Source organism: Centruroides sculpturatus, unplaced genomic scaffold, assembly GCF_000671375.1.
Source record: "Centruroides sculpturatus isolate CEXI.00-Female unplaced genomic scaffold, Cexi_2.0 scaffold901, whole genome shotgun sequence".
In the NCBI taxonomy this organism is placed as follows: Eukaryota; Metazoa; Arthropoda; class Arachnida; order Scorpiones; family Buthidae; genus Centruroides; species Centruroides sculpturatus.
This window is the reverse complement of record NW_019385090.1, coordinates 327,505-351,341: the sequence shown is the minus strand read 5'-3', so window position 1 is coordinate 351,341 and position 23,837 is coordinate 327,505. Positions and strand designations below refer to the sequence as shown.

The 23,837-nt window shown below is 30.5% G+C and overlaps 1 protein-coding gene across 1 annotated transcript in view; it reads left to right on the top strand.

Moving 5' to 3' along the window:
• LOC111634530 (adenomatous polyposis coli protein-like) overlaps positions 1-23,837 on the top strand; it is a 93,722-nt gene that overhangs the window by 4,991 nt on the left and 64,894 nt on the right. The window contains exons 3-5 of the mRNA XM_023379326.1: positions 6,049-6,291; positions 9,459-9,551; positions 15,745-15,962. Of these exons, the coding sequence (XP_023235094.1) occupies positions 6,049-6,291; positions 9,459-9,551; positions 15,745-15,962 (554 nt within the window). The remainder of the gene's footprint in view (positions 1-6,048; positions 6,292-9,458; positions 9,552-15,744; positions 15,963-23,837) is intronic.

Genomic DNA, 23,837 nt, shown 5'->3' with positions numbered 1-23,837 from the left:
ATATGGAAAAATAAAAATCAAGTTTAAGTCATTTTATTCGACTTTACGTCTGTCCGCCACAAATATTGAAGTCGTAATATCACTAGATAAACGTTTAAAGCACATAAAATCATATTAAAATATATACAAGTATGTACTGTATTTACAGTACACGCATTCGTAAATTTAGATTATTTTTTTTGTACTATATTAAAAACTAAAATTTATTTGTTTGTAAGCTTAAAATAGATTTTTATTAACCATATATTATTTAAAATGCTTTCCTAGTGATAAGTAGATTCGGAGACAGGTAAATTCGACTTACGTCGTTTTTCGACTTACGTCGTTTTCCTGGAACCAATTACCGACGTAAGGCGAGGTATACCTGTATATTTATACACTTAATTACAAATTACATACATATGAATGATATGTGGTCATCATTCATCTTTATACCTGTTATGTTTATTGAGTGATTGCTAAATTTTTATTTTATTAAGCTTATTTTATTATTATTGATTTTTAAATTAATTTTACTATATTTTTGTTATTTTGAATTTAATGTATTTTTATTACTTTGAATTCACATTTATTCCATAACTTGCAACATTAGGTTTATTTATTTTTGCTATTTTATTCAATTATCTATATTTTATCATAATAATGCATTGTAGTATAACTATTAAAACAAAAGTTCATCTAGATAACAGAAATTATTCAAAGGAAACTGTTATTAATTAATATGAAAAATTAAAATTAAAAAGATATAAAATATAAATGATGTGAATTTGAAAGTTTATTAATGTTTATTTTTGTTAATAAAGATACGTAGAGATATTTGAAATATTTTATAATATCCCTAACAATGTGTCACCTTCATTGCCTGTATCAGAACTTTCTGCAAATTCAAGTGGTTTTGTATATATACAGCAACATATTATGCATATATTGCTGCATATTTGAAATAAAATGAAATACAAAAAGTTGTTTATATAAAAATTATTCATTATTGAATAAAAATTTTTTATGTAGCAATTAAGGAAAATATTATTTGCTTATATAGATAATTAATCTTAATATTTCCAAAGTCTATATTTGAGATAGTCATTGTTATTTCATAGTGTTTAAAATTTTACCTTCTAGAATCTGTTAAAGAACGTTTTTACATAAAAAGTTTTAATAAAACTTTTCACATAGAATTTTGAAATAAAATTTTAGAATATTAAACATTCTTGTATTTATTATTTAACCCGTCATCATGTGCCTGCACCATCAAATATAAATTGCACACCCACAGTCAATCCAACACCAATTTAAAAAATTAATTAATGAAAATTTATCATTAAAAAACCAGTAATTTTATTTTAATTCAGTTTCTCAATATGTTTCTAGTCAAATTCAGTCAAAAAACCTTAATTTGGTTATAATTTATTGAAGATTTTAATTTTTTAATATTAGAAGGTAATTAGCATAAATTACAAGGTGTCATGTTTCATTTTCACTCTTGTCCAAGTTTATTGTCCTAGACACTTGCCGATGCGTGTTTTTACTTCTACTGGAGTTTAGAGGCTCTTATTTCGACCTCAGTTGCTTTGATTATACAAGATGGGGAGATGGGCATCATGTGATTGCATACCTTACTTTTTACAACAGAAATTTTGTTAGCTTGAAAATTTTATTTTTTTCTTGATTTTAATTATTATTAAATAACGTTTTTTTGATGGATTCTGATATTTTTGTAATGCCTGAAGTTGCAGATATTTTTTATATGTTTTTCTTGGATTTTTATATATAAAATATAATAAAATTCAAAAATTAATTAAATATTATCGGAAATGCTAAACTATAAGTGCAGTGTGTTTTACAACATTATTGCAAACAGATATAGTCAATTATTTTATATACATGTTTATTATTTTAATTTTTATAAATTAGTTTATTTGATGTGACGTGCTCAGAATCGATTAATTACCATGCATTAATTACTATGTTAATCAATATGGCGGCAGGACTCAATTTAATTACTTTTTCATTTGATGTTCATCAGAGAGAGTTATTTTAATGCAATTTTTATATTTTTACTGATATATATGCTTGACTATGATTATATTTTTGATTTCTACATTTTCTCTACTATCTAAAAGTATAAAATACTTGTGGGTTTAAAAAACAGATTTTTATTTATATTTTCTGTAGTTTGATCTGTAAATGCAAAAAACTATACATATCAAATATCAACTCACTATAAATAATTTCAACTTTAACAAATCTGATGTCAATAAGATAAATTTCACAGGATTGTATTATTTTTCAAATTCAGGATAGTAAAGCTTTGTTTATTTTCTCCTGTGAAAGTAATAGACTCTGCCGCTTTCCCACTGTAAAGTACAATAAATAAACTGCTAATTTTTTTTTTATTATAGTAGAGCATCGATTATCCAAAACAATTCAGGACTGGGATTGTTTGGATATGTGAAATCCACAAATTTTACCTAGTTGTCAGGCAAATAATTGTAAACATCTTCATTAGAAAAAACGGAGAGATAGAAATTAGATCAGAGGTCACCAATTGTAATAACAAGTCAGTGGGAAAGTTGACACATAGATGTCAAGAATGCACCGTCATCGTCAACAAAAGTCGATCACATGTTAGATTTCCTACAACAATGATATAAAAGGTGTGAGCCACCAGAAACTTGAGAGTTTGCACATGGAAGTTATATTTGGTCATAGTGATTTCTCGTCTCCCGTAATGGTAGAAGACATTGACAATGCCCAACGCTTCCATAAAGAACTTTCATCGCCGCATGTAGAACTTCTCCAACTTTAGAGGTAATTTTTGAGTGGACTGCGAACTCTCTCCTGTAATGGAAGTAGATATAGCCTTCATAGAATAGACAACCAGTTGTCAAAATTGTAGATTTTGGTTATGTTATGTTAATTGCATTTAACCTAGAGATATGCATTTAACCTGGTATAGTCTCCTGTATTTTAGTGTTAGCTGTATAATAAATGCTTTGTTTTGTTAAGCCTGTCTCCTGTCTCTGAAAGGACACCTGCCAACTTTCTCACCTCCCTCACCACTCGATAAAAAGCCATCCGGAACGACAACGTGAGTGGTCCTGGCAGACTGTTGCTGAGTAAGTGGTCAAGAGGGATTAACCCTTGGCCCACGGTTTTTCACAGATAACTGATCGTTTATGAAAAAATATATTAAACACAAAACTGTACTGTATATATTTTGTATCACGTGTCTTACAAATACATACCTTATATAAAGTAGGAAGTAGGATATTTATAAAATTACCAAATAAATGTTTGGGTCACAATTACTAAATGGTATTGCTACATTATGAACATAAATTTTAATTGTTGCAAAATTGAAAGTGTTAGATTTCTTATCATTCAACTGATAGTGAGACAGCATGGCATAACACCAAAGTGAGAAAATTGCTTTGTCAAAAAAAGCTGCAATGACTTATTTGAAATGTATTGGGATTGGTCCTGTCATTGAAACTAGGAGAAAAAGATATAATGTGTAGCATTGTGGTAATGTGTTGGTAAATATTCTACATAGTTATTTTATTAAATCACAATTGTTGCCTATAATAGTAGGATGGAGAAATCACTGAGAACGGTGTAATATGTACAATTTTATCGCAAGTACTTTTTACAAACTTATTTGCCTGATGACAATGACAACTATACAGAAATTTAATAAAACTTTTGACAACACTGTTAAGAGAAGCAACAAATATTGAAATAGCACCACATGTTATCCCAGCAGAGTCCTTCCAGCCTTCAGGATACGTTAATGCTGCCATTGCCACCCTCATCAGAAAAGCTTTCTTACTATCATCTTCGCAAGTGCTGAATTAGAATATTGAATTAGACAACATTAGTTTGGTGGTATGCACTGCTGGTTTTTGCGTGCCAAATTTACCATGTGCTCAATATGGTAAAAAAAAATCCCTGTTTCCAAGCCCTATGCTAAGCAATAAGAGTGAAATTTCTGTGGTCCAAACATCGTTGCCATACCTTGGACCCCTTTCTATACACATTTGCCATATTTTTAAGCAGCACAACCTTGTCCTGTCACTATTCCCACTTCCAAATCTACACAAGCTCATTTGCAATAATTGGGACAAGTTTTCTACTCTTGAGAAGTCTGTGGTCTATGCTGTACCACTGGAGAATCTTGCAACAGGAGTAAACACAAGGTACATTGGGACCACAACAAGAATTCTTGCTAGCCACCTTGCAGAACACTAAGAGGATGTTGTGAAGGGAAGACACACTACAGAACTTACAAAAAAGATACTTGAGCAGGATTACAACTTGCTACGGTTCCAAACAATTATGCTGAAGTGCTGCAAAAATCGAAAACTCATTTTTATATGGGAATCCCTTCTTACTACTACCTTGGATACTTGCAACACTCTTACCCTCGACCTGTCCAGTGTATGGGTCATGCTGTATAAGCGGTTAAACAACTATCATTATCCTCCATTATACTTATAAAGTGGCCTAGATCCACGCATGCGCCGCTTTGCATATTACATAACTTACTGCTCGTTCAATTTTGAACACATTTAAATATTTGTAGCTTGTTCTTAACAGTGATGTCAAACATTTTAATTTGAATTACAGTAGAGCGTCGATTATCCAAAAGTCAATTATCCGAAAGAGTTCCAGTCGGCAAATTTAAATTTTTGCCAGTGCTGTGGCACTGCAATCTTTGGCTATGTCTTGGGCTACTCAAATATTTTACATTTTTGATACTAAATTAACTTCTGAAGTATAATTTTTTATTGTTTCAATATGTTTATTTTGTTTGTACAAAATAAAAAAATAATTTTTAATGATACAATAGTCTTCATTAGGCTTAACATCAACGAAAATTTAATGCAAAGTGACACACAACAGACAAAAATTTCAGCATGGGATAAATTAATATATTTTTTCGTACATAATTGGTTATCCGAAATACAATCTTCCGAATGACCCCAGTTCCCAATTGATTCGGATAATCGATGCTCTACTGTATATGCATTCTGTTCTTCATCGGATTATTTCTGTTCATGTTTATTAAATTTCCATATTTGCCTGACGATGATGACTATAAGTTTGTCGAAAGTACTTGCGATAAAAACGTACATATAACACTATTCTCAGTGATTTCTCTGTCCTACTATACCGTATTTGGCGTGAATATCAACCTGTTGATTATTGTTACACATAACAATCACAAGAGTACAATGCTCTCATGCTGCAAGATAATTTTTTGCAGGTGGTGAAAAGATATTGGTTTTCGTAAAATGTCTTCGTAAAAAAGGTCATAAACTTGAAAACTACTGTGGGAATCACTTCAGAACATATCAATTGAGAAATACTAAAAGGCCCTCACTTCAACTGTTTTATTTTTAAGAAATTCAATAAAAATACCCCATTATGTATCTGCTGGATACATATGCATCTAGATGCAGTTAATAAACAAAAATTCTTTAATTTATATATTACAGTTGCTTGCATTTTTATATTCATAAAATTAAAAAAATACAAAAATTATAAGGGGTATGGTGTCATAAAACTTCATACAATGATTAAAAATTACCAATTGGAAAAATTAAATTATTTCCAGGTCAAATTTGAGTTTTTTAGAAGTTATTTGCTTTAAAATAAGTGATTATAAGTGAAGAAGTGTGCGTGCTGCAGCTGTGGCTATTTTGTAACAGCAACTGGTGGGAAATTTGAAAACTGAAATTCGAGATCTTGTGTGCCATAGTGCTGATTTGACACCAATTATTACATAAAAATAATGAAATGCTTTAAGCAAAAGGTGAATTGTGCATTGTAAAATTAAAGAAAAATTAGTTTGGTAGTAATTTTTTTCATATTTTTCAAACAATTGGAATTTTTACACCAACTAATTAAAAATGGATTAGTATCTAATCGGTACTAGGTGCGTGCTGACGGGTTAGAAAAGTTTTAAAAAATTTCTGAGAAGCACAATAAAATTTAGTTTTATTAAGTGAAATTTGCTTTAAATATTAAATTTTATTATTCTAGGCTGTTTGCCATTACTTATTCAGATTCTTCATGGAAATCCACAGAATGATGATAATGTTTCAAGAGAAGCAGATCGAGAAGCTCGCCGAAATGCAAGTCAAGCTTTACATAATATTGTCCATACTCACCCTGATGATAAAAGAGGGCGTCGTGAAGCTAGGGTATTAAGAATGTTAGAACAAATAAGAGAATACTGTAATGCAATGAGAGATTTAGGTGGTCCAATTCAAAATGATGAAAATGGTGAGTTTGACTTTCCTGAAATTTATACCCCATATATTTTCAATATTTCATATAATTTCTGTAGGATGAAAGGCTGTTTTCTAAAATTTTGTATATAAAAGCTTTTCAATGTATTATTCATTCCATTTTGATCTATGGCAAATTGGCAAACTTTTATTATATATAATATTATTATACTGTAATTTAAACTCTAAGTTAACTGAAAGATTATTTAAAGCAAACATTAATTATTTTTCATTATTAAAAGAAATACAGTAAGAGCCCACTTAATGCTGCCTCGATTAACACTGATTCAAATTAACATGGCATTTCATTGATTTGTACATAATACAATTATTCCCAAACATGAACCAATCAGCAAAGGATGGCAATTTATTGTAGCACTGTACTTCCCTTAAATCTATGTTTGTTTTGTGCAATTTTGGAAAAAATATATTATCATGGATGCCGTAAGAAATCTCAACTTTGCTTGGCAAGAATTAACTGATAAATGCATGAACAGAGTGTGAAAGAAGTTATGGCTGAAGGTATCCAAGAATTCTCAACGAGAAGAGCCTATCGCTATATTGTTAGGTTGACCAAATTGTCAACTTAATCAATACAGGAGATGTAGACGAGCAGGATATTGAAGGGTTACTGCAGGTTTCTGATGAAAGCCTTACTAACAAAGTCCTTCAAGAACTGGCAGAACAAGAAATTCATGTAGAACTGGAAAATAGAGATTCTGAAAACAAAGAACCCAAAGAACTTGCTACAGATTTCCTTAGTAAAACTTTGGTAATAATAACCAAAATCATTGATCAATTGTAGTGAATGAGCCAGATTTTGAAAGGAGTGCAAAAGCAAAATGAGGTGTTTTGGATGCAATCTTGTGCTACCGACATTTGCTTAAGGAAAGAAAAAGAAAGCAACCAATGAAACTACACAACTTCGCAAAAAACAAGAATTTCAGAAAGGCCAGGACCTTCATCACAAAAAATATACACACAGAAATGTAAAGTTCATGTTTGTGTTATTTAACATATATAATTATGCAAATTAATATAAAAATAACTTAAAATTAAAGTAAAATTTTTTTATTTTTGGTTGCGTGTTCTCCTTTCCCTATTTACTCTATGTTAAAATGACCCCGTTTAATACTGTTTCGTTTAGCGCTTTGTCATCTAGGAATGCATCCCCCGCGTTAAGCAGGGTCTTACTGTATATAGTAAAGCTAATGTATTTCTTAGATATATTCTTAACTTAAATAAACATTTATATATTTTTATTTACTACACAAAAATAAATATATCTTCGTTTAAGAAAGTATTTATAAAACGAAATTAATTGTCAATGTAAACATTTTTATTTATTCAAAATAAATGTGGTGATAAATATACATGGGTAGGCTGAAAAGTAATGCACACATGCTTGTAGAACATGAACAAAAACAAATAGCAAGATCGGGCAAAAAGTACATTAAAGTACAATTCTTAAGCTTCAAAATCATATATTTATTTTTCAACATAGTTACCGTTAAGGCTAACACATTTCTCCCAACATGTAACAAGTTTTTTCATTCTGTCACTGAAAAATTCTTCCTACTTTTCTCGAATCCAAGACTTGACAGCTGCCTTCACCTCATCGTCCGAAGTGTAATAATCACCCTTGAGGTCTGTCTTGAGTAGAGGAAAAATAAAAATCACAAGGTGCAAAATCAGGAGAATAAGGAGGATGTGGAATTGGTTCAAACTTCAGGTTTTGCAAAGTATCTCCAGTTGCGCGTGAGGTGTGTGGACGAGTGTTGTCATGTTGCAAGATTATTGGTGCCAGGCTGTCTCTAACATGACAAACTCAACATCAGAGATGTTTTAGAGTCTGCATGTATTGAGAAGAATTAAACATTGCAACAAGGGTCAACGGTAATTGTCTGTGGCGGTGATTGGACATCTGCTGCGTGTTTCATCAACAATTATGGCTTTTCCAGGCTCGCAACCACAAAATTTTATTATCCGTCAATTTACAGTTTCATCAACAGCATCATCATCATAAACAGCCTTTAAACGATGATGAATCTTAGTAGGAGTCACTTTTTCAGCAGTTAAAAATTCGATAACATCACACTGTTTAACTTGCGTTGACATAGCACTAGAACACGCCTCCATATTTTCACTTCTCAAAATATACTGAATGAATGCAACAATCTCAAACTGTGCATGCACATAGAGGGGAAATGTTACTTCCATATGCTACCTGGCATGCTTCTGAAATTCATTTTGTCCGTGCTTTACAAGCATATGTGCATTACTTTTCAGCCTACCCTCGTAATTTAATTTATTTGACTCAGAAAGTATGATGATAAGCTGTCATTTGTGGAACAGAGAATTTTATTTACAAGTTGACATTTGTAACACGTAGCACGAGATGTTATTAATGTCAGTTACTTTTCTTCCATCTGTTGTGCAAATGCAAATCAATAGTAATCTATATTCAGAATTTTTCAGTGTCATGTCTTGTTCCTTATTTTTCAAATAAACCAAATAGCTTCTAAGTTTTTAAAACATTTGGAACAAGTAATTAATGTTATGTACAATTAAATAAAAATTAAACTATGTGAGTTAATTAATGAACCATTAAACACCTTCTATTGCTGAGAAATATTTATTAAACAAAACACTAATGTTTTCAACCTAATAGAATAGGCCATCTTCAGGTATAACAGAAAACTTTAGTGTTTTGTTTAATAAACATTTCTCAGCAATAGAAGGTGTTTGATGGTTCATTAAGTGTTTAAAAATGCTGAGTTTGGTATTTGGTTAAAGTATGTGCTTTACATTTTTTTTTTTTTTTTAAAGCTTTATCAAGTTTGTGTAGATGAAAGAATTATTTGTAGTGAGTCAAACTATGAAAACAAATATTTTAAAACAATAAATCTGTTCATTATTTTTAATAAAAGTTTTGAATAGTTGATAAATTGCTATATAAATATTTTTATTGTTAAATTATTTTTTAAATCAGTTTAAAAAATTTTTAGAAAATTATGACTAATTATGCAGATATTTTACTGTGAAACATATTTAAACTTATTTAAATGTTATATTTTATAAAACAATGAAAATTTTTAACTGTTTACAATAATTTTCAAAATTAGTAATTAGTGAATAAAAATATATTTTAAAAATCTTTAGCTAATAAAGTTGACCAACATCCAGGACCATCAATTGCAGCATTAATGAAACTTTCATTTGATGAAGAACACAGACATGCAATATGCCAATTAGGTTTGTAATGAACTTCATTCTCTATTATTTTATACAATAGTGTAATTTATAATTCATTTATAAAGGATGAACAATATTCATTCATATTGTTATAGTATACAGGAAAAAAATACTGTTGTATTTAAGGTTATTTAGAGTTAAGAATAGGAATGTTTTTGACTTTTGGTCCTTGTCAGTGCAAAATGCAAGTTCAAACAGAATAGAATAAAAAGTTTACTGAATTTTAAACTATAAAATTGTTCAATGCTTTTTAAAGTTTTTTTTATGTAGAAGATGGTGAAAAATTATTTTAATTTTTAATAAATTCATTTGAACCTTTAGGTATAGCAGTATTTTTTTCTCTATTAAACTATAATGGTGTCAGGATTTGTGGATTTTCCCAATGTTATGGCATACTTATAGTTCATAGTATATACTATATCTGCATTAAGCCTGAAATTTGGATTGAAAGTATTACTATTTTTTTTTTTTTAAATTACTTTTTTTTTATCTCTGAAAATTACAGGTTTATTTTTCTTAATGCTGTTTTCAATGATAAAATTGATCAAGCCTACAAATTCTAGATCACAACATTTAGAACAAACAAGGCAAAGACTTTACAGTTCTTACAGATTTTAAAAGTACCTTTTGTTTGTGAATTTTCTTTTGGTCTGTTTTGAAAAGTTATAAATTAAATGTTTTATTTTTTTTAAATTTAATTTAATATTAATTTTCTTAGCATTATAAAATATATATTTCAACTCTGGCTTTAATTTTAGAAGATATCTGACCATATTTCTAATTGTTTCAAAGGCAATGCAACTTCATGTAAAACATCTTTAGACCACTATTTTTCCTGTTTATAAAAATAAAAATAAAAAAGTAATTTTTGACTCAATTCTTCTCTAATTCCAAGAATGTAATTATTTCTTAATGTTTTTATTCATACTTTACTATGCGTAGATGATATAATCATTTTTACTGATTTTAAAGCAAATTTTCAGCTTAAACAAATATTCTAAATTCATTTTGTTTAAGCTTTTTACACAGATAAGAAGTTAGAGATAGCAACATTATTCTACAATATTTTAAAATAATGTTGCTATCTCTATCCTCTTAATATGTACAGATATCCCTTGATTAATGCAATTAATTGTTTCTTCGATGCTATTGCATATATCAAAATCACATTAATCAAATACAATGGTACCTTGGTACTTGACTAAACAATCACTACCTGCTAGAACAAATTTTTGGTTAATAAATATTTTTATTTTTATTTTGTCATCTGTGAGAAAAAGTTTCTATGATAAAAATGAATAACTAATTTAAAAATAAAATGAAATTTTTGGAGCTGCCTACCTTCATCAGACAAAATTGTACTCAATCCAGTTTGTTTTTTCACGTAATGCATGCAATGCAATTATGTTGGTGGTACATTAAGATTTGTTGCAAGTTTGAGTTATTCATCAATTTTTAACAATTTTTTCACAAAATTTCTCAACATTTTTTGGGCATCCTATACATTTTGTATCCTTTAGTTCAAAATTTTCCAAATGAAACTATCAAAACTACATTTAACACATCAGTGTTTAGGAGCATTTTTCCCATATACTAAGTGTTTTTTAGTCTTTGTGTAGTATTATATCCTTCACAAAATTTAAAAAGCATACATAATATGCCCAATATTCATTTTATCTGCAGATATTTCAATTTGATTTTATGCAAACAAAATGTGAAGTAAACTTTCCAAATAAGCTTCTAAACAAAGAATAAAATACAGTTGTACCTCAGGATATGAAATTAATCCGTTCCAAAACTGAGATCATATCTTGAAAATGTCATAAGGTGAATCATTTTTCCCCATATGATTATATGTAAAATCAAATACAGTGAAAACTGCTTAGGCGACCACCTGCATTCGAAGGGCACCTGTCAAAACAGGCAAAAATTTCTGGCACGGAATAGTTTATCCATAGAGTCTTCGTATAAGTTACCTGTATTAAACGACCACCCATGTAACGCGACCGCGGGCATCAATTTTTGGTCCGAAACAACATACAACATCTGTAATAAGCGACCACTTTCGCGAATGTATCTGATCTAAACTATTGTTCGAACCCATTTCAACAACGTTTCCCCCTCCTAATATAATGAATTAGTCTAAACTCTCGTTCGAACCCATCCCGGGCACATCTCCCACCCTTGAAATTAGGTGCAGATGTTAATAAATTAGTCTAGCAACAAAGATATAAAATATTGTACACGATACAATTAATCGGCTGATCTCATCGTTTGATAAAATTTATTTTATTTATTTATTATTTTTTTTTTTAAGCTTATATACAGTACATGTATGATAAACAGTTTCTTTATCAATCTACATATTTCCACGATAGTTTTAGAAAAATAATATCCAAGTTAGTTTTCGCACGTAAAATATTCAAAAAGCAATAAACGCATTAATGCAAAAATCAGTTTTACAGGCAACCTTTCTTTTTTGACTCCACAATGACAATTGCAGAATGTAATGAAGTCGTATAATGAGACATAATAATAAAATCGTTTTATTATTAATTAATAATTTTTCTTATTGTACTTAAGAAAATATTTAAAAAATACAGTATTTTTAAAGTTAAAATAAGATTAAACTAACGAATACCAAAACCAAAGTGATGTAGAGATACGACGTGCTTGTATATCGATGGCGTAATACACGTAACTGAAGAGCGAACTAAAACAACAGAGTCAAATTAATTAAGTCGGAAAAAAGAAAGTGTGCATTATAATCGAGAAAATGCGACTATTGTATTAATCTTTAAAATAATGGTATTAAATCTGTCTTATAATATCATGACTCCTGTAAATCGGGTTATCCGATAAGAATAAAATACAATACCAATAAAGCCCTATTGTTGAAAAAATTCGCTTATTTTTGCTTATCTCAAGTTTTGCTTAGTAGAAATGGCTAAAAAGTGCGCAAAATACGTACGAAAATACGTTATTACAGGACCACCTGTCTACAAGACCACTTTTTGAAGGAACCGTGGATGGTTGCCATAGACAGGTTTTACTGTAATTCGTTCCAACACGAAAAACACACTCAAATTAAAGCTAAGTAGTACATTTTAAAAAAAATAACTATAGTAAGGAAAACACTGAAAAATGCATTTTGTAGTTGTAAATGTATAAAATAACCATAATAGAATAATAATTGATTAAAAAAAATGTAGTTTTATTTGCACTTTACTTTTGAGGATAGACGATGGTGGAGGTGTAAACTGGTGGCGGAGGAGAGGGAGAAGGGAAATGATACTAAAACTTAACTTACATAACATAATGTACTTAAAAATAACTTAGAAAAGATTTAAAAAATTAGTGTTGTTTTATATATATTTTTAAAATTTTTTATTCACTGCTTTTTGCTTTCTTTTCTTCACTTCCACCAGCACTTTCACTGGATAGAGGTCACTTGGTAAAATATCTATCCAAAGAGGTTTGGCTTTGCCTACTTTTTAAAATGATTCTAAAATGACTTAGGCAAATGTCATTACTCCAAGCAGCAATACAGCCAGTGTGAACCTTTTCGGGATGTTTCTTTTCAATAAAATCAGTCACTTTCTGATAATACCTCAAGATTTCCTTTATCGAGCGAGATTCTTCCACGAGGAAGCAAACACACGGACTGAGACCAATGAACAGAAGTGAATAAAAAATGGCACTGCGAACTAATGTAATGTTGTATGGTGAGTTTTTATTCGTATCGTGGAGCAAAAATATGTTCGAATTTCATTTTGTATGCTGGGGCGTTCGTATCCTGAGGTACCACTGTATCACATTAGCATTAATGTGTTAAATTTCTCAATTATGTAATTAAACTATATATCTATATTGGAAATCAACCTCAGCACAAAAATAGCAAATTTGCTGAGAAAAACATATCTATGTTAAGTAAAAATGACTATTAAAGCCAGGTTAATTAAAACTTCTGCTGTTTATATAAAGGGATTGCTGCAATTAATTTCATGTGTTAATCAAATCCTGTGTTAAGTGAGGGATACCTATATTAAGAGTGAGCATATTCTTTGTTGTATACAATAGTTTTGGTTTTGCAGTTGGATACTTTTACACATGTACGGATAGAGAGAGAGAGGATGTTAATCCTCAAATTAAAACTTCTGCTGTTTATATAAAGGGATTGCTGCAATTAATTTCATGTGTTAATCAAATCCTGTGTTAAGTGAGGGATACCTATATTAGTTACCTATATTACCTATAAGTGAGCATATTCTTTGTTGTATACAATAGTTTTGGTTTTGCAGTTGGATACTTTTATACATGTACAGATAGAGAGAGAGAGGATGTTAATCCTCAAATTTCATGAAAATTAAAATATTTTCCTTTTTGTTGATGAAGATGTGTATGGAAAAGCTAAGGACAAAAGCCAATGAAGAAGCTCACATCAGACCCTTCAGTTTTACTTGACTTTCAGTCAATTGAATGTTTGGAGCAGAAGTCCAAAATGCCCATTTGTCAGTTCTCATAATAAAACTTGAACTGACTGGTTGAAGGTCCAGGAAAAAGGTTTACTAAAGGTTAAGTAAAGGTTTAGATATTAAGTTTTTTAATTTTATATAAATATATTTTTTCTGTTTACAATTGTTTTAAAGAATAAAGTTTGCAACATAGTAATATAACACAGTTAACAGTCCAAAGTAAACTATCCAAGAATAAAATTTGTTAATTTTGTGAATTTAAGAGTTAGTTTTTATATTCTATGGCAACTGTTGTATTTGATGGTCTTATTACTTAATAATTCATACAAATTTATAGTCAAGATGGAAGCTGAAACTGAGAAATTAAAATATGCCAAAATTGGAAGAGAAAAACTTTTTTTTTTATAAAATTAAAAATTTTAATAATTAGAGGTGAGTAACAAAACCATTTGTGAAATTATTATATGTCCTTACTTTAGAAATTAATAAAACAGTTCATTGAAAATATGATGGTGGAAGATAACTAACTATATATAGTAAAAATATAAACTATAGTATAAACCAGGATTGTCCAATTTTTTTCCCTAATGGGCCAAATTAGAAATTTAGGTATATTCAGCGGGCCAGAAAGGTACTTTATATAAATATATACTTTTAAAAAGTTCAAAATGTAAATATTAAATTTTAATAACACAGTATTTTTTGTAATTATATGTATTTGTTATTGACAGTAAAAAAAGAAATTATACTCTCACAAAATAAAAATAAATTCAATGCAATTTTTGGCATTGCCTTCCTTTTACAACATTGTTAATATCTGCTTTTATGGTACTACTATTAATTCTAAGAATGTTAGTTAAATGGGAATCACTCAACCTATTTCTTTCAGCAGTTTTGATGTTTTTCATGTACAAAAAGAATTGTTCACAACATGTACTACCCCACATGCATAACAGTTCTCTAGATAAAACAGTTTTCTAATACCAATTAAGTCATTATGACATCAAAGTGTATCTAGTGAAACGAGAATAATTTTTACAACATACTTTACCAAAATAAATGAAAATATACCTAAAAAATTTAGGGTGCAGTGGGCCACATAAAAATATTAAGTAGACTGTGGGCTGCGGGTTGGACATTCCTGGTATAAACAATGAAATTCAGACATTGTATTAATGAGCTTGTGAATTAGATTCATATTGTTTACAATTAAATCTTACCTAACCTAATTGTGACAGGTAGTCTTCATTCACAGTAGCTGTATCAAAGAATATTTTAAGTGATTTTTTAAACAATATATGAATAATTTTGGATAAATGAATATTTGAAACATGTATGAATATTTATCCTTTAAAGGATTAAACATGTATTAATCCTTTATTAATAATTTAATTTGTAAATATTGTATTTAAGTTTATCTGAGATGTATGAAGACATTTTAGACTAAGAAACATACAGAAAATGTTGCTGAAAAATTTGAAGAAAATTCATATCTTAATATTTTTCAATTTTCATTTTATACATATAGTATATCATAAAATTTAAAATAGGTACTAGCATACCTATTTTATATATCTAGGAACTGTTTTTATTTTTAGTTAACTTTATTTAATAAAATTATTAATGTGAACACAAATGTAAACACATGAGAGATTACGGGGTAATGCAATCTTCTAGTTCTAAAACATTTTTATTTGTATATTTTAATATATTTACAGGTGGTCTTCAAGCAATAGCTGAATTAATTAAAGTAGATCATGATGTTCATGGAAATACCAGTGATAGTTTCTGTCTGACGTTAAGAAGATATGCTGGAATGGCTCTTACGAATTTGACATTTGGAGATGGTACAAATAAAGCACTATTATGTTCAATGCGACCATTCATGCAAGCTTTAGTATCACAGCTACATTCTCCTAATGAAGATCTCAGACAGGTGTTTATAGTTAATTTATATGAATAAAATTAGTAATTGAACTTTATTAATTTTATATATTTTATTAATAATTATGATAATGATAACATTCAAGTGTATTCACAAAATATATTGTCAATTGGCATGTCATTAATTCGTGTTATTTCATGAAAATAGCAGAGATGTCATTATGATAAATAATAATACATTTCAAAATGGCAGAGGAAACTTAGCTAACATCTTAACCAGAACAAACATTCATGCCAAATCTATTAATTATTCCATCTATCCATCAGTGATATTGTAATTTTAAACTTATTGGACTATCAAAAAATGTAATTTTAATTTAAATAAGGGGTACTGATTATGTATATAAATACTAAGAGAGCACATGTTATTCCAATGGATATTTGTGTTTAATGCAACTTAAAATTTTTCTGCAGTGGCAGTTTCCAATCTGTTATAGGAGATGATTAATCAAGTAAAACTATCTGGAATAATATCTAATGCTCTACATAAAATTGAACTAAAACATAAGCTACATATGTGAGGAGCCAAGGGTGTAGGTATATTATGTATATTGCTTACGGGCACATAATCGCAAGATTGGCTCACTAAACTTTTCTAGGAGGGCTGCTGATTATGTTTGAAAGATCTGGACTGCAAAGTCTCGATCGTATGTCAGGATAATGACACCAGTTAATCAATTTTATTGTATGCGGATTAACACGCATATGGAACCGTGGAGAAGATGATGATATGTATTTGATTCAGATATTGAAAAGACATTCATTTAACAATAATAAAACAAATATTTAATGAAATAAAATAACAAAATCATACACAGAATATGAGAATAAAAACTATTTTGAGAGCTTAGAATAAACGATTTCAGAGAGAGAGAGAGCTCACAATTTCTATCATAACTCATACTACCTCGGAATATCTTTCTCTTCTTCTTGACTTTTATTCATACGACTGTCCTTTCTTATTTCTGTAATTTAATGGCACATAGTTAAATATTTTCTTCCCTATTTACTGACTTAAACTCCTTTTTTGTAGAATCTTCTGGATACGATTATGGGCGTTGGGCTTCAGGAGTTGATATGGAATATGTCTGTCCTCTTCTGGATCTTTTGGAGTACTCTTCGAATCATGCAAAATTCTTTCTATTTCTCACGAATTTTCTCCAATCAGCATTTCAGAGGGGTTGACAATTCCCAGGGTGACTAAGATTTTTAAGAGATAAGGGAAAACAAAAGGATGTTGATCTTCTGTTGAAGGAAGTGACTTTTACCTGTTTCCTTCGTTTAGAAAAATAAAATTTTTCCACCAAAATCATAGAATATTTTTTATCTTTTTAATTAAATTATTAATTAATCACAGGGGTGATTTGCATTTCAGACATACAATAAACTAAAATAACTATAATAAATTGAACTACTAAATATTAATTTAATTAATATATAAAAAAAATACTTCTTATATTAGTGATAAATTCAACCATATTTCTATGAATTTTTTTAGCATGTTATTTTATGATTCCTTTATATTATTATAATGTTAGGGCTATATATTTTTGACTCTGATATTTTATTAAAATGTCAATCTACATAACTTTATTTTTACAATTTCTTAATTTCAACTAATATGTGCCTACTATTAAATATCCTAAATATATTTGATTATCATTGATTACAGAATACATTCATTTAAAGAATATATGATTCTTCATATTATGAAACAATTTTTAAAAAATTACATATATTTTAATTTTATTATCTGGATTAGTGCCCTTCTTTCATGAGTAACATCACTCAAAAAATGCTAAACCCACAGGAGTAAGATTTCTTACTGGCTGTTTACTTTCCATTACTTTGTAGTTAGTTTGTACAATGCTGTAAGATGGCTTTTGTGAATTGCATTTACAACAAATCATTAAATTGGTAATGTCAAAAAACTACCAGAATATAAACTTGCTGACTGCATAATTGGCATGGTAAGCAGGAATACAAGCTCAAATTCCACTCCAGAACAATCTTATTCAATTAAATTTAAATTAATAATTGAATTTATTTCTAATTAATAAATTTATTATTAGAAGGCAGCCTAACTGTCTACATGTAACCAAATTGCTTTAAATATAATCATTAAATTAGTCTTGTTATTTTTGCAATTTGTTTGGCATTACCAATTTGAATTGAGTAAATGATGTTATAAATCATTAAATTGTCATTTTTAATGATATTGACAATGTATGATGATATTAATGAAACTTTTGTGAATCCAGATCTATTATTACAATTAAAATCATTTTTACCTTTTTAAAATTTATATTATGAGAAGTCACCAGTATAAATTTTTTTTTTAATTCCTAGTCTTCTTTAAAGTACTATGTTTCACATGTCAAGATTCATAAAAAGAATTGTATTGAACTTTATTCTGTTATCTTTATTGACAAAGTATCTTCCACAATTCACCTCAGATAATTTAATTGTAGAATCTCACTTAGAAGGTCTTGGTTAATTGGGATTTCAATCTAATATGGTAATAATAATAATGTGGTTTTATATAGTTTGATATTTTTATTAATTGCAAAAACTATGATCTCGTCAAATTTTGACAATTTGTTAAGGAGTCAATGTTCGATCATTATTTTATGTTTTGGGGCGTTATTTTTATTTAATTATTTTTCTTTTCGGGGTTCTTTTTAGTTAAGGAAAAACTCCTAAGCACATGTGGCAAAGAAATGAAAAACAAACTTAGTTTGCTTTGAATTAGTGTCTGATCCTGTAATGCCAATTTATGTAAATTAAGACAGTGCGGAGCTGCATTAGACGTAGAATAAAAGGCAGCACATCGAACACAGCTGAGAGAGGTAGCTTCAGGTGACAACTGTGGTAGAGACGTCTGTGCTCAATTAGCGGAACCCGTATCTTTTTGCTGTAGGATCCTTTTGAGGTGGAGATAAGTTTTCTTTGATTGGTATTATAAGTATGATTTTTTGGATTATTGATTTTTGTTGTTGCTTCCAATTATTCAACTAACTGTTGGGACAATTAACCCATTATTGTTTTTTTTCAATATAATAATAATTCACAATAAATATAAGTTTTATCTGTGGTTTTGGAAATTATTGTTTTTTATTTGGAAAGTCCAGACCTGGTACTTGAACCCTAATACTGTGTAATCCCGTGTTTTTTGTTTTCGTAAACGGTGCATTACAAATTAATTTTTAATATAACATAAATTATACAAGAATCCATTAATGAAAGATACATTAGTAAATATATTAAAGTTTTTTCTCATAATTATCATTAAATATATTATTCAAGTGTAAAAAACAAAAACAGTAACCAGAAAATTTAGATTAGCTTATTATTAAGTTTATTATTATTATTATTATGTTGGGTTTAGTGGGTTATACTCTGTTCACATTGGTGGCTGTGTACTATGTTGGACCAGAGTCAAGGCATAGCAACCAAGAACAAAAATTAAATAAGTGTGTCAGTGTCTGTATTCAGGAATTTCCTAACAATGTGGCATGTATTCAATAGAGTGGCCTTCTGTAGTGTGATATATGTATTTCTATTCAATTGTAATGTTCCCAGTCTTTTGTGTAAAACTCTCACAGTGACTGTATTTGTAGTGAAGGTTAACTATGTCAATCAGACCATGTCCACCATCTTTACGTGGAAGGGTTAATCTTTCTATGGCGGATTTAGGATGATGTTGTTTATGCTTAATAAGCATTGTTCTTGTTTTCCTTTGGAGTTGCTCAAGATCTGTGTGAGTCCAACTGTAAAGTACTATATTATTTTTCCGACTTTTCCAACGATTATCGACACTACTGCGTGCCGGAAATAGCCACTCCCTAACGGGTACTTTATGCGGATTTGCGTTAGTGTGCCAGGCCTGGACTTTAAGCGTGCACCGAATTAAATAATGACAAAGTTTGTCAATAACAAAAATCAAATATTTAATTAAACTTCTAGTAATAAACTATATACAGTATTTAGTAAAAATCAAACAATAATTTATTCAATGAAATTCAATAAGAATCAACCCGACAAAATCAAATACCTGTACAGGAGAGAACAACAGGTACAATAAGCACCCTATCCATCCTCCACAGATGCCTTATTTTCTGGACGAGTTCTGTGTACTTGCTAATTTTTTCAATGCATGTGTTTTGAACATTGTAAGTGTTTGGAATGGCTATGTCTATAATGTATGTGATTTTATTGTGTTTGTCAATGAGTGTGATGTCTGGTCTGTTGTGGTAAATTGTTTTATCTGTGATTATGGCTCTGTCGTAGTACATTTTGTGCGTGTTGTTTTCCAATACTGTCTGTGGAATATACTTGTAGTATGGTTCGTGGATGTCTGCCAATTTGTGTTTCTTTGCAAGCTCTTGGTGTATTATATTTGCTACTTGATTGTGTCTATGTAAGTAATCTGTCTGTGCCAAGAGCTTGCAACCAGAAGTGATGTGTTGTATAGTTTCTGGCATGATGTGACATTTTCTGCATGTGTCATTTGTGAGTGTTGTATCTTTGAGTATGTGTTTTCTGTAGTTTTTAGTATTTATGACCTGATCCTGTATGGCAATCATGAATCCTTCCGTCTCCCCAAAGAGGCATCCCCGATCTAACCAGCTGTTTGACGCAGTTTTGTCAACAAAATCCTGGGCCAGGTCATAAGGATGCCTGCCATGGAGTGCCTTTCGAGCCCACGATTGCTTGATGGTGTCTATGCTTTTTATGTGTTGTGTCATGTCTGTATGATGTGAGTGTAAGTTTAATGGTGTGTTATTTGAGTCTGCTAGAGTTACTGCTTTATGTAACTGTGATGTTTCTTGTTTCTTGTAGAAAAACTCTCGCAGTGACTGTATTTGTTTGTAGTGAAGGTTAACTATGTCAATCAGGCCACGTCCGCCTTCTTTACGTGGAAGGGTTAATCTTTCTGTGGCGGATTTAGGATGATGTTGTTTATGCTTAGTAAGTGTTGTTCTTGTTTTCCTTTGGAGTTGCTCGAGATCTGTGTGAGTCCAATGTATAACTCCAAAAGAGTATGTGAGTACTGGGATGACATATGTGTTTATTGCTTTAACTGTGTGTTTTGCATTTAACTGTGTTCTAAGTATAGCGTTTAACCTACTTTGGTATTCTTTAATTAATCGTTGCTTTATTTGTGTATGTTCTGTTAGTTTGGCCTGTTGGAATCCTAAGTACTTGTAGAACTCGCCCTCTTCCATGGATTCAATAACGTCTCCATTTCCAAGTGCAAAATCTTCTTTCTTCAGGATTCCTTTTTCTATGTGAAGTTTTTTGCATTTGTCTAGGCCAAACTCCATTTGTATGTCCTTAGTGTATGAATGTGTGATTTGTAGGAGTTGATGAAGTTGTTTTTGTGTGGATGCATAAAGTTTTATGTCGTCCATGTACATGAGATGTGAGAGTGTAAACTGTGTTGTTTTTTCGTGTCTGATATTGTAGCCGTATTGCGTGTTGTTTAACATGTTGGATAATGGATTCAGGGCTAGGCAGAACCAGAGAGGACTCAAGGAATCTCCTTGAAAAATTCCTCGCCTAATGAATATTTCGTTTGTTTGTATGGAAGTGTTACTAACCCTGAGATGTAGTGTTGTTCTCCAGTGCTGCATAGTGTTTTCGAAGAATGCAATGAGTGATGGATGTATTTTGTACATGTGTAGAATATGTAGCAGCCAACTGTGTGGAACACTGTCGAATGCTTTTCTGTAGTCTATATATGCCATGTGTATGTTTCTGTGTTGTTTGTGTGCTTGCCGTAGAATGACTGAATCTATGAGTAACTGTTCTTTGCATCCCCTGTGATTTCTACGGCAACCTTTTTGTTGTTCTGTAAGAATGTTGTGTTCTTCAACATGTTTGTATATTTTGTTTGTGATACAGGATGTCAATAATTTGTAATCAGGTTCTTAAAATCACAGTCCAGTCCATTAGATGTCTTCAGATGTTTTCTTTCGTCCAACGATGGTGGAGCCCCAGGATGGCAGCGAGTTAAAGTTGGGCAAAGAAACAAAACTCAAGATAGCGGCAAGCAGAAGCATGGAGAGAAGAGGGCGATGATCCCAAAGGGTATACTCTAGAGCAGTATTTCTCAACGGGGGCGATATCGCCCCCATGTGGGCGTTTTTCCATGTTGAGGGGCGATTAGTAACAATTTATATTTTGGGGGGCGAAAAACAATTTTCTGGGCGATATAGTAAAACATTATATTAAGATTAATTAGATATTTTATTCGTTATATCGTACAATAATTAAACAAATAACATCATATTAGTCACTAGTCTATTCGATGCAGTACGAATTTGGCATTAGCCTTGGCCCTGGGCATCGGAATTTTGAAGTGAAGGGGGTGATACTGCGTAACGGTTTTATTGAAGGGGGCGATGATTCGTTAGAGGTTGAGAAACACTGCTCTAGAGGAAGCTCTCCTCTGTCCTTGACGGCTGAGGTTTTATAAGTTTTTCAGGATTGATTCATTTCCATTTGGTCAGGCTTTTCCTTCCTTGCTTCCTCATTGGTCTCTTACCTGTCTCTAGGTGAAAATTGAGACCAGTTTAGGTTGCAAGAAAGGTCTGCCAGGGATGGTTTGACACTATCCTCTTGACTCTGATCGTGCTTTATTGATAACTAAGACAATTGTGCATTTTTTTACATTCTCGTTTCATTTTACCTTATTGCATCTTACGTTTTAAATATTTTTCTTTTTAATTTTCTTTTATTCTAAAATTTTGTTTTTTCCTCTATTCTTTATGAGCAACAGTGTCAAAGTCCGGTGTCGCCAACTCAACACTTATATAACTTGTTTTCTCGACAGTTTAACTTAATAAATTTTACATTTTCCTTTTTTAATTTTTTTGGCCTCACACTTTTAAACATGATTTTTTCATTGAGCTTTGCTTGTTTTAATATTTTAAAAATTTTGTTATATATTAACATTTATTTTTAGAATTTTGTCAAAAGTCATCAATTTTAATATTTGTTCAAGCCATTAATGTTCTTTTATTTTAACTTATGTTTGAAATTCAAAATTGGCATATAACTTGCATCCTCTTTCAAAATATTAGAGAGGTTGCAGCCAACATTTTAAACGCGAAAATGTGTATGTTGGATGTTCAGTGCCACCTTCCTGTAAGCCTAGAACAGTGTTCCACAACCAGTGTGCCTGTCACATAGTGAAAGGTGTGACATGAACTTTTACATATTCTGTTAATTTCAAATTTTGTTTATATATTTTTATCACAGTTGTTGTGTTTCTTATGCTTGTATTTCATTCTCTGCTGCAGTACTGATGAAATAAGATGATGTTTGTTTATTCTTTATTACAAGTCACGCATTTTTATGTATTCTAAGAAATTATATGTAAAATAAATTTGCTCACAGGTGTTGGTGTTTGTTTAATAATAATAATAATAATAATAACTCTCCCATGGTCACCACCTGGTTGTGATGGGAGAGCCCAGTAATTTTACTGAACCATAGAGCAATGCAGGATGGAGCACAAGCTCCTGGTAGGAACACCCATGCCAGTAAGGTCTATGGGGAGAAATGAAGCTAAAAGTGATCACACCCACATACTGTGGAGATATTTATAATGGTAGTAACCAGTTCTAAGTATGATACCAGCTCAAATGTCGCCCGGGTTAACAAGGTTCGCGTTCGAAAAACCACAGTCTCCCTTGGTTACCAGAGGAGAAAGCAGCACCGGGCCAAGCATGGCTACTGCAAGGCCCTCAACAGATGTGAGGAATCAACCTAGCCTTGGTGTTTCTGTGGCAATGCATCCACAGACCACAAAGGCTGGAAAACCACGCCAACGGATGAAATGGACAACAGAAATGAACGA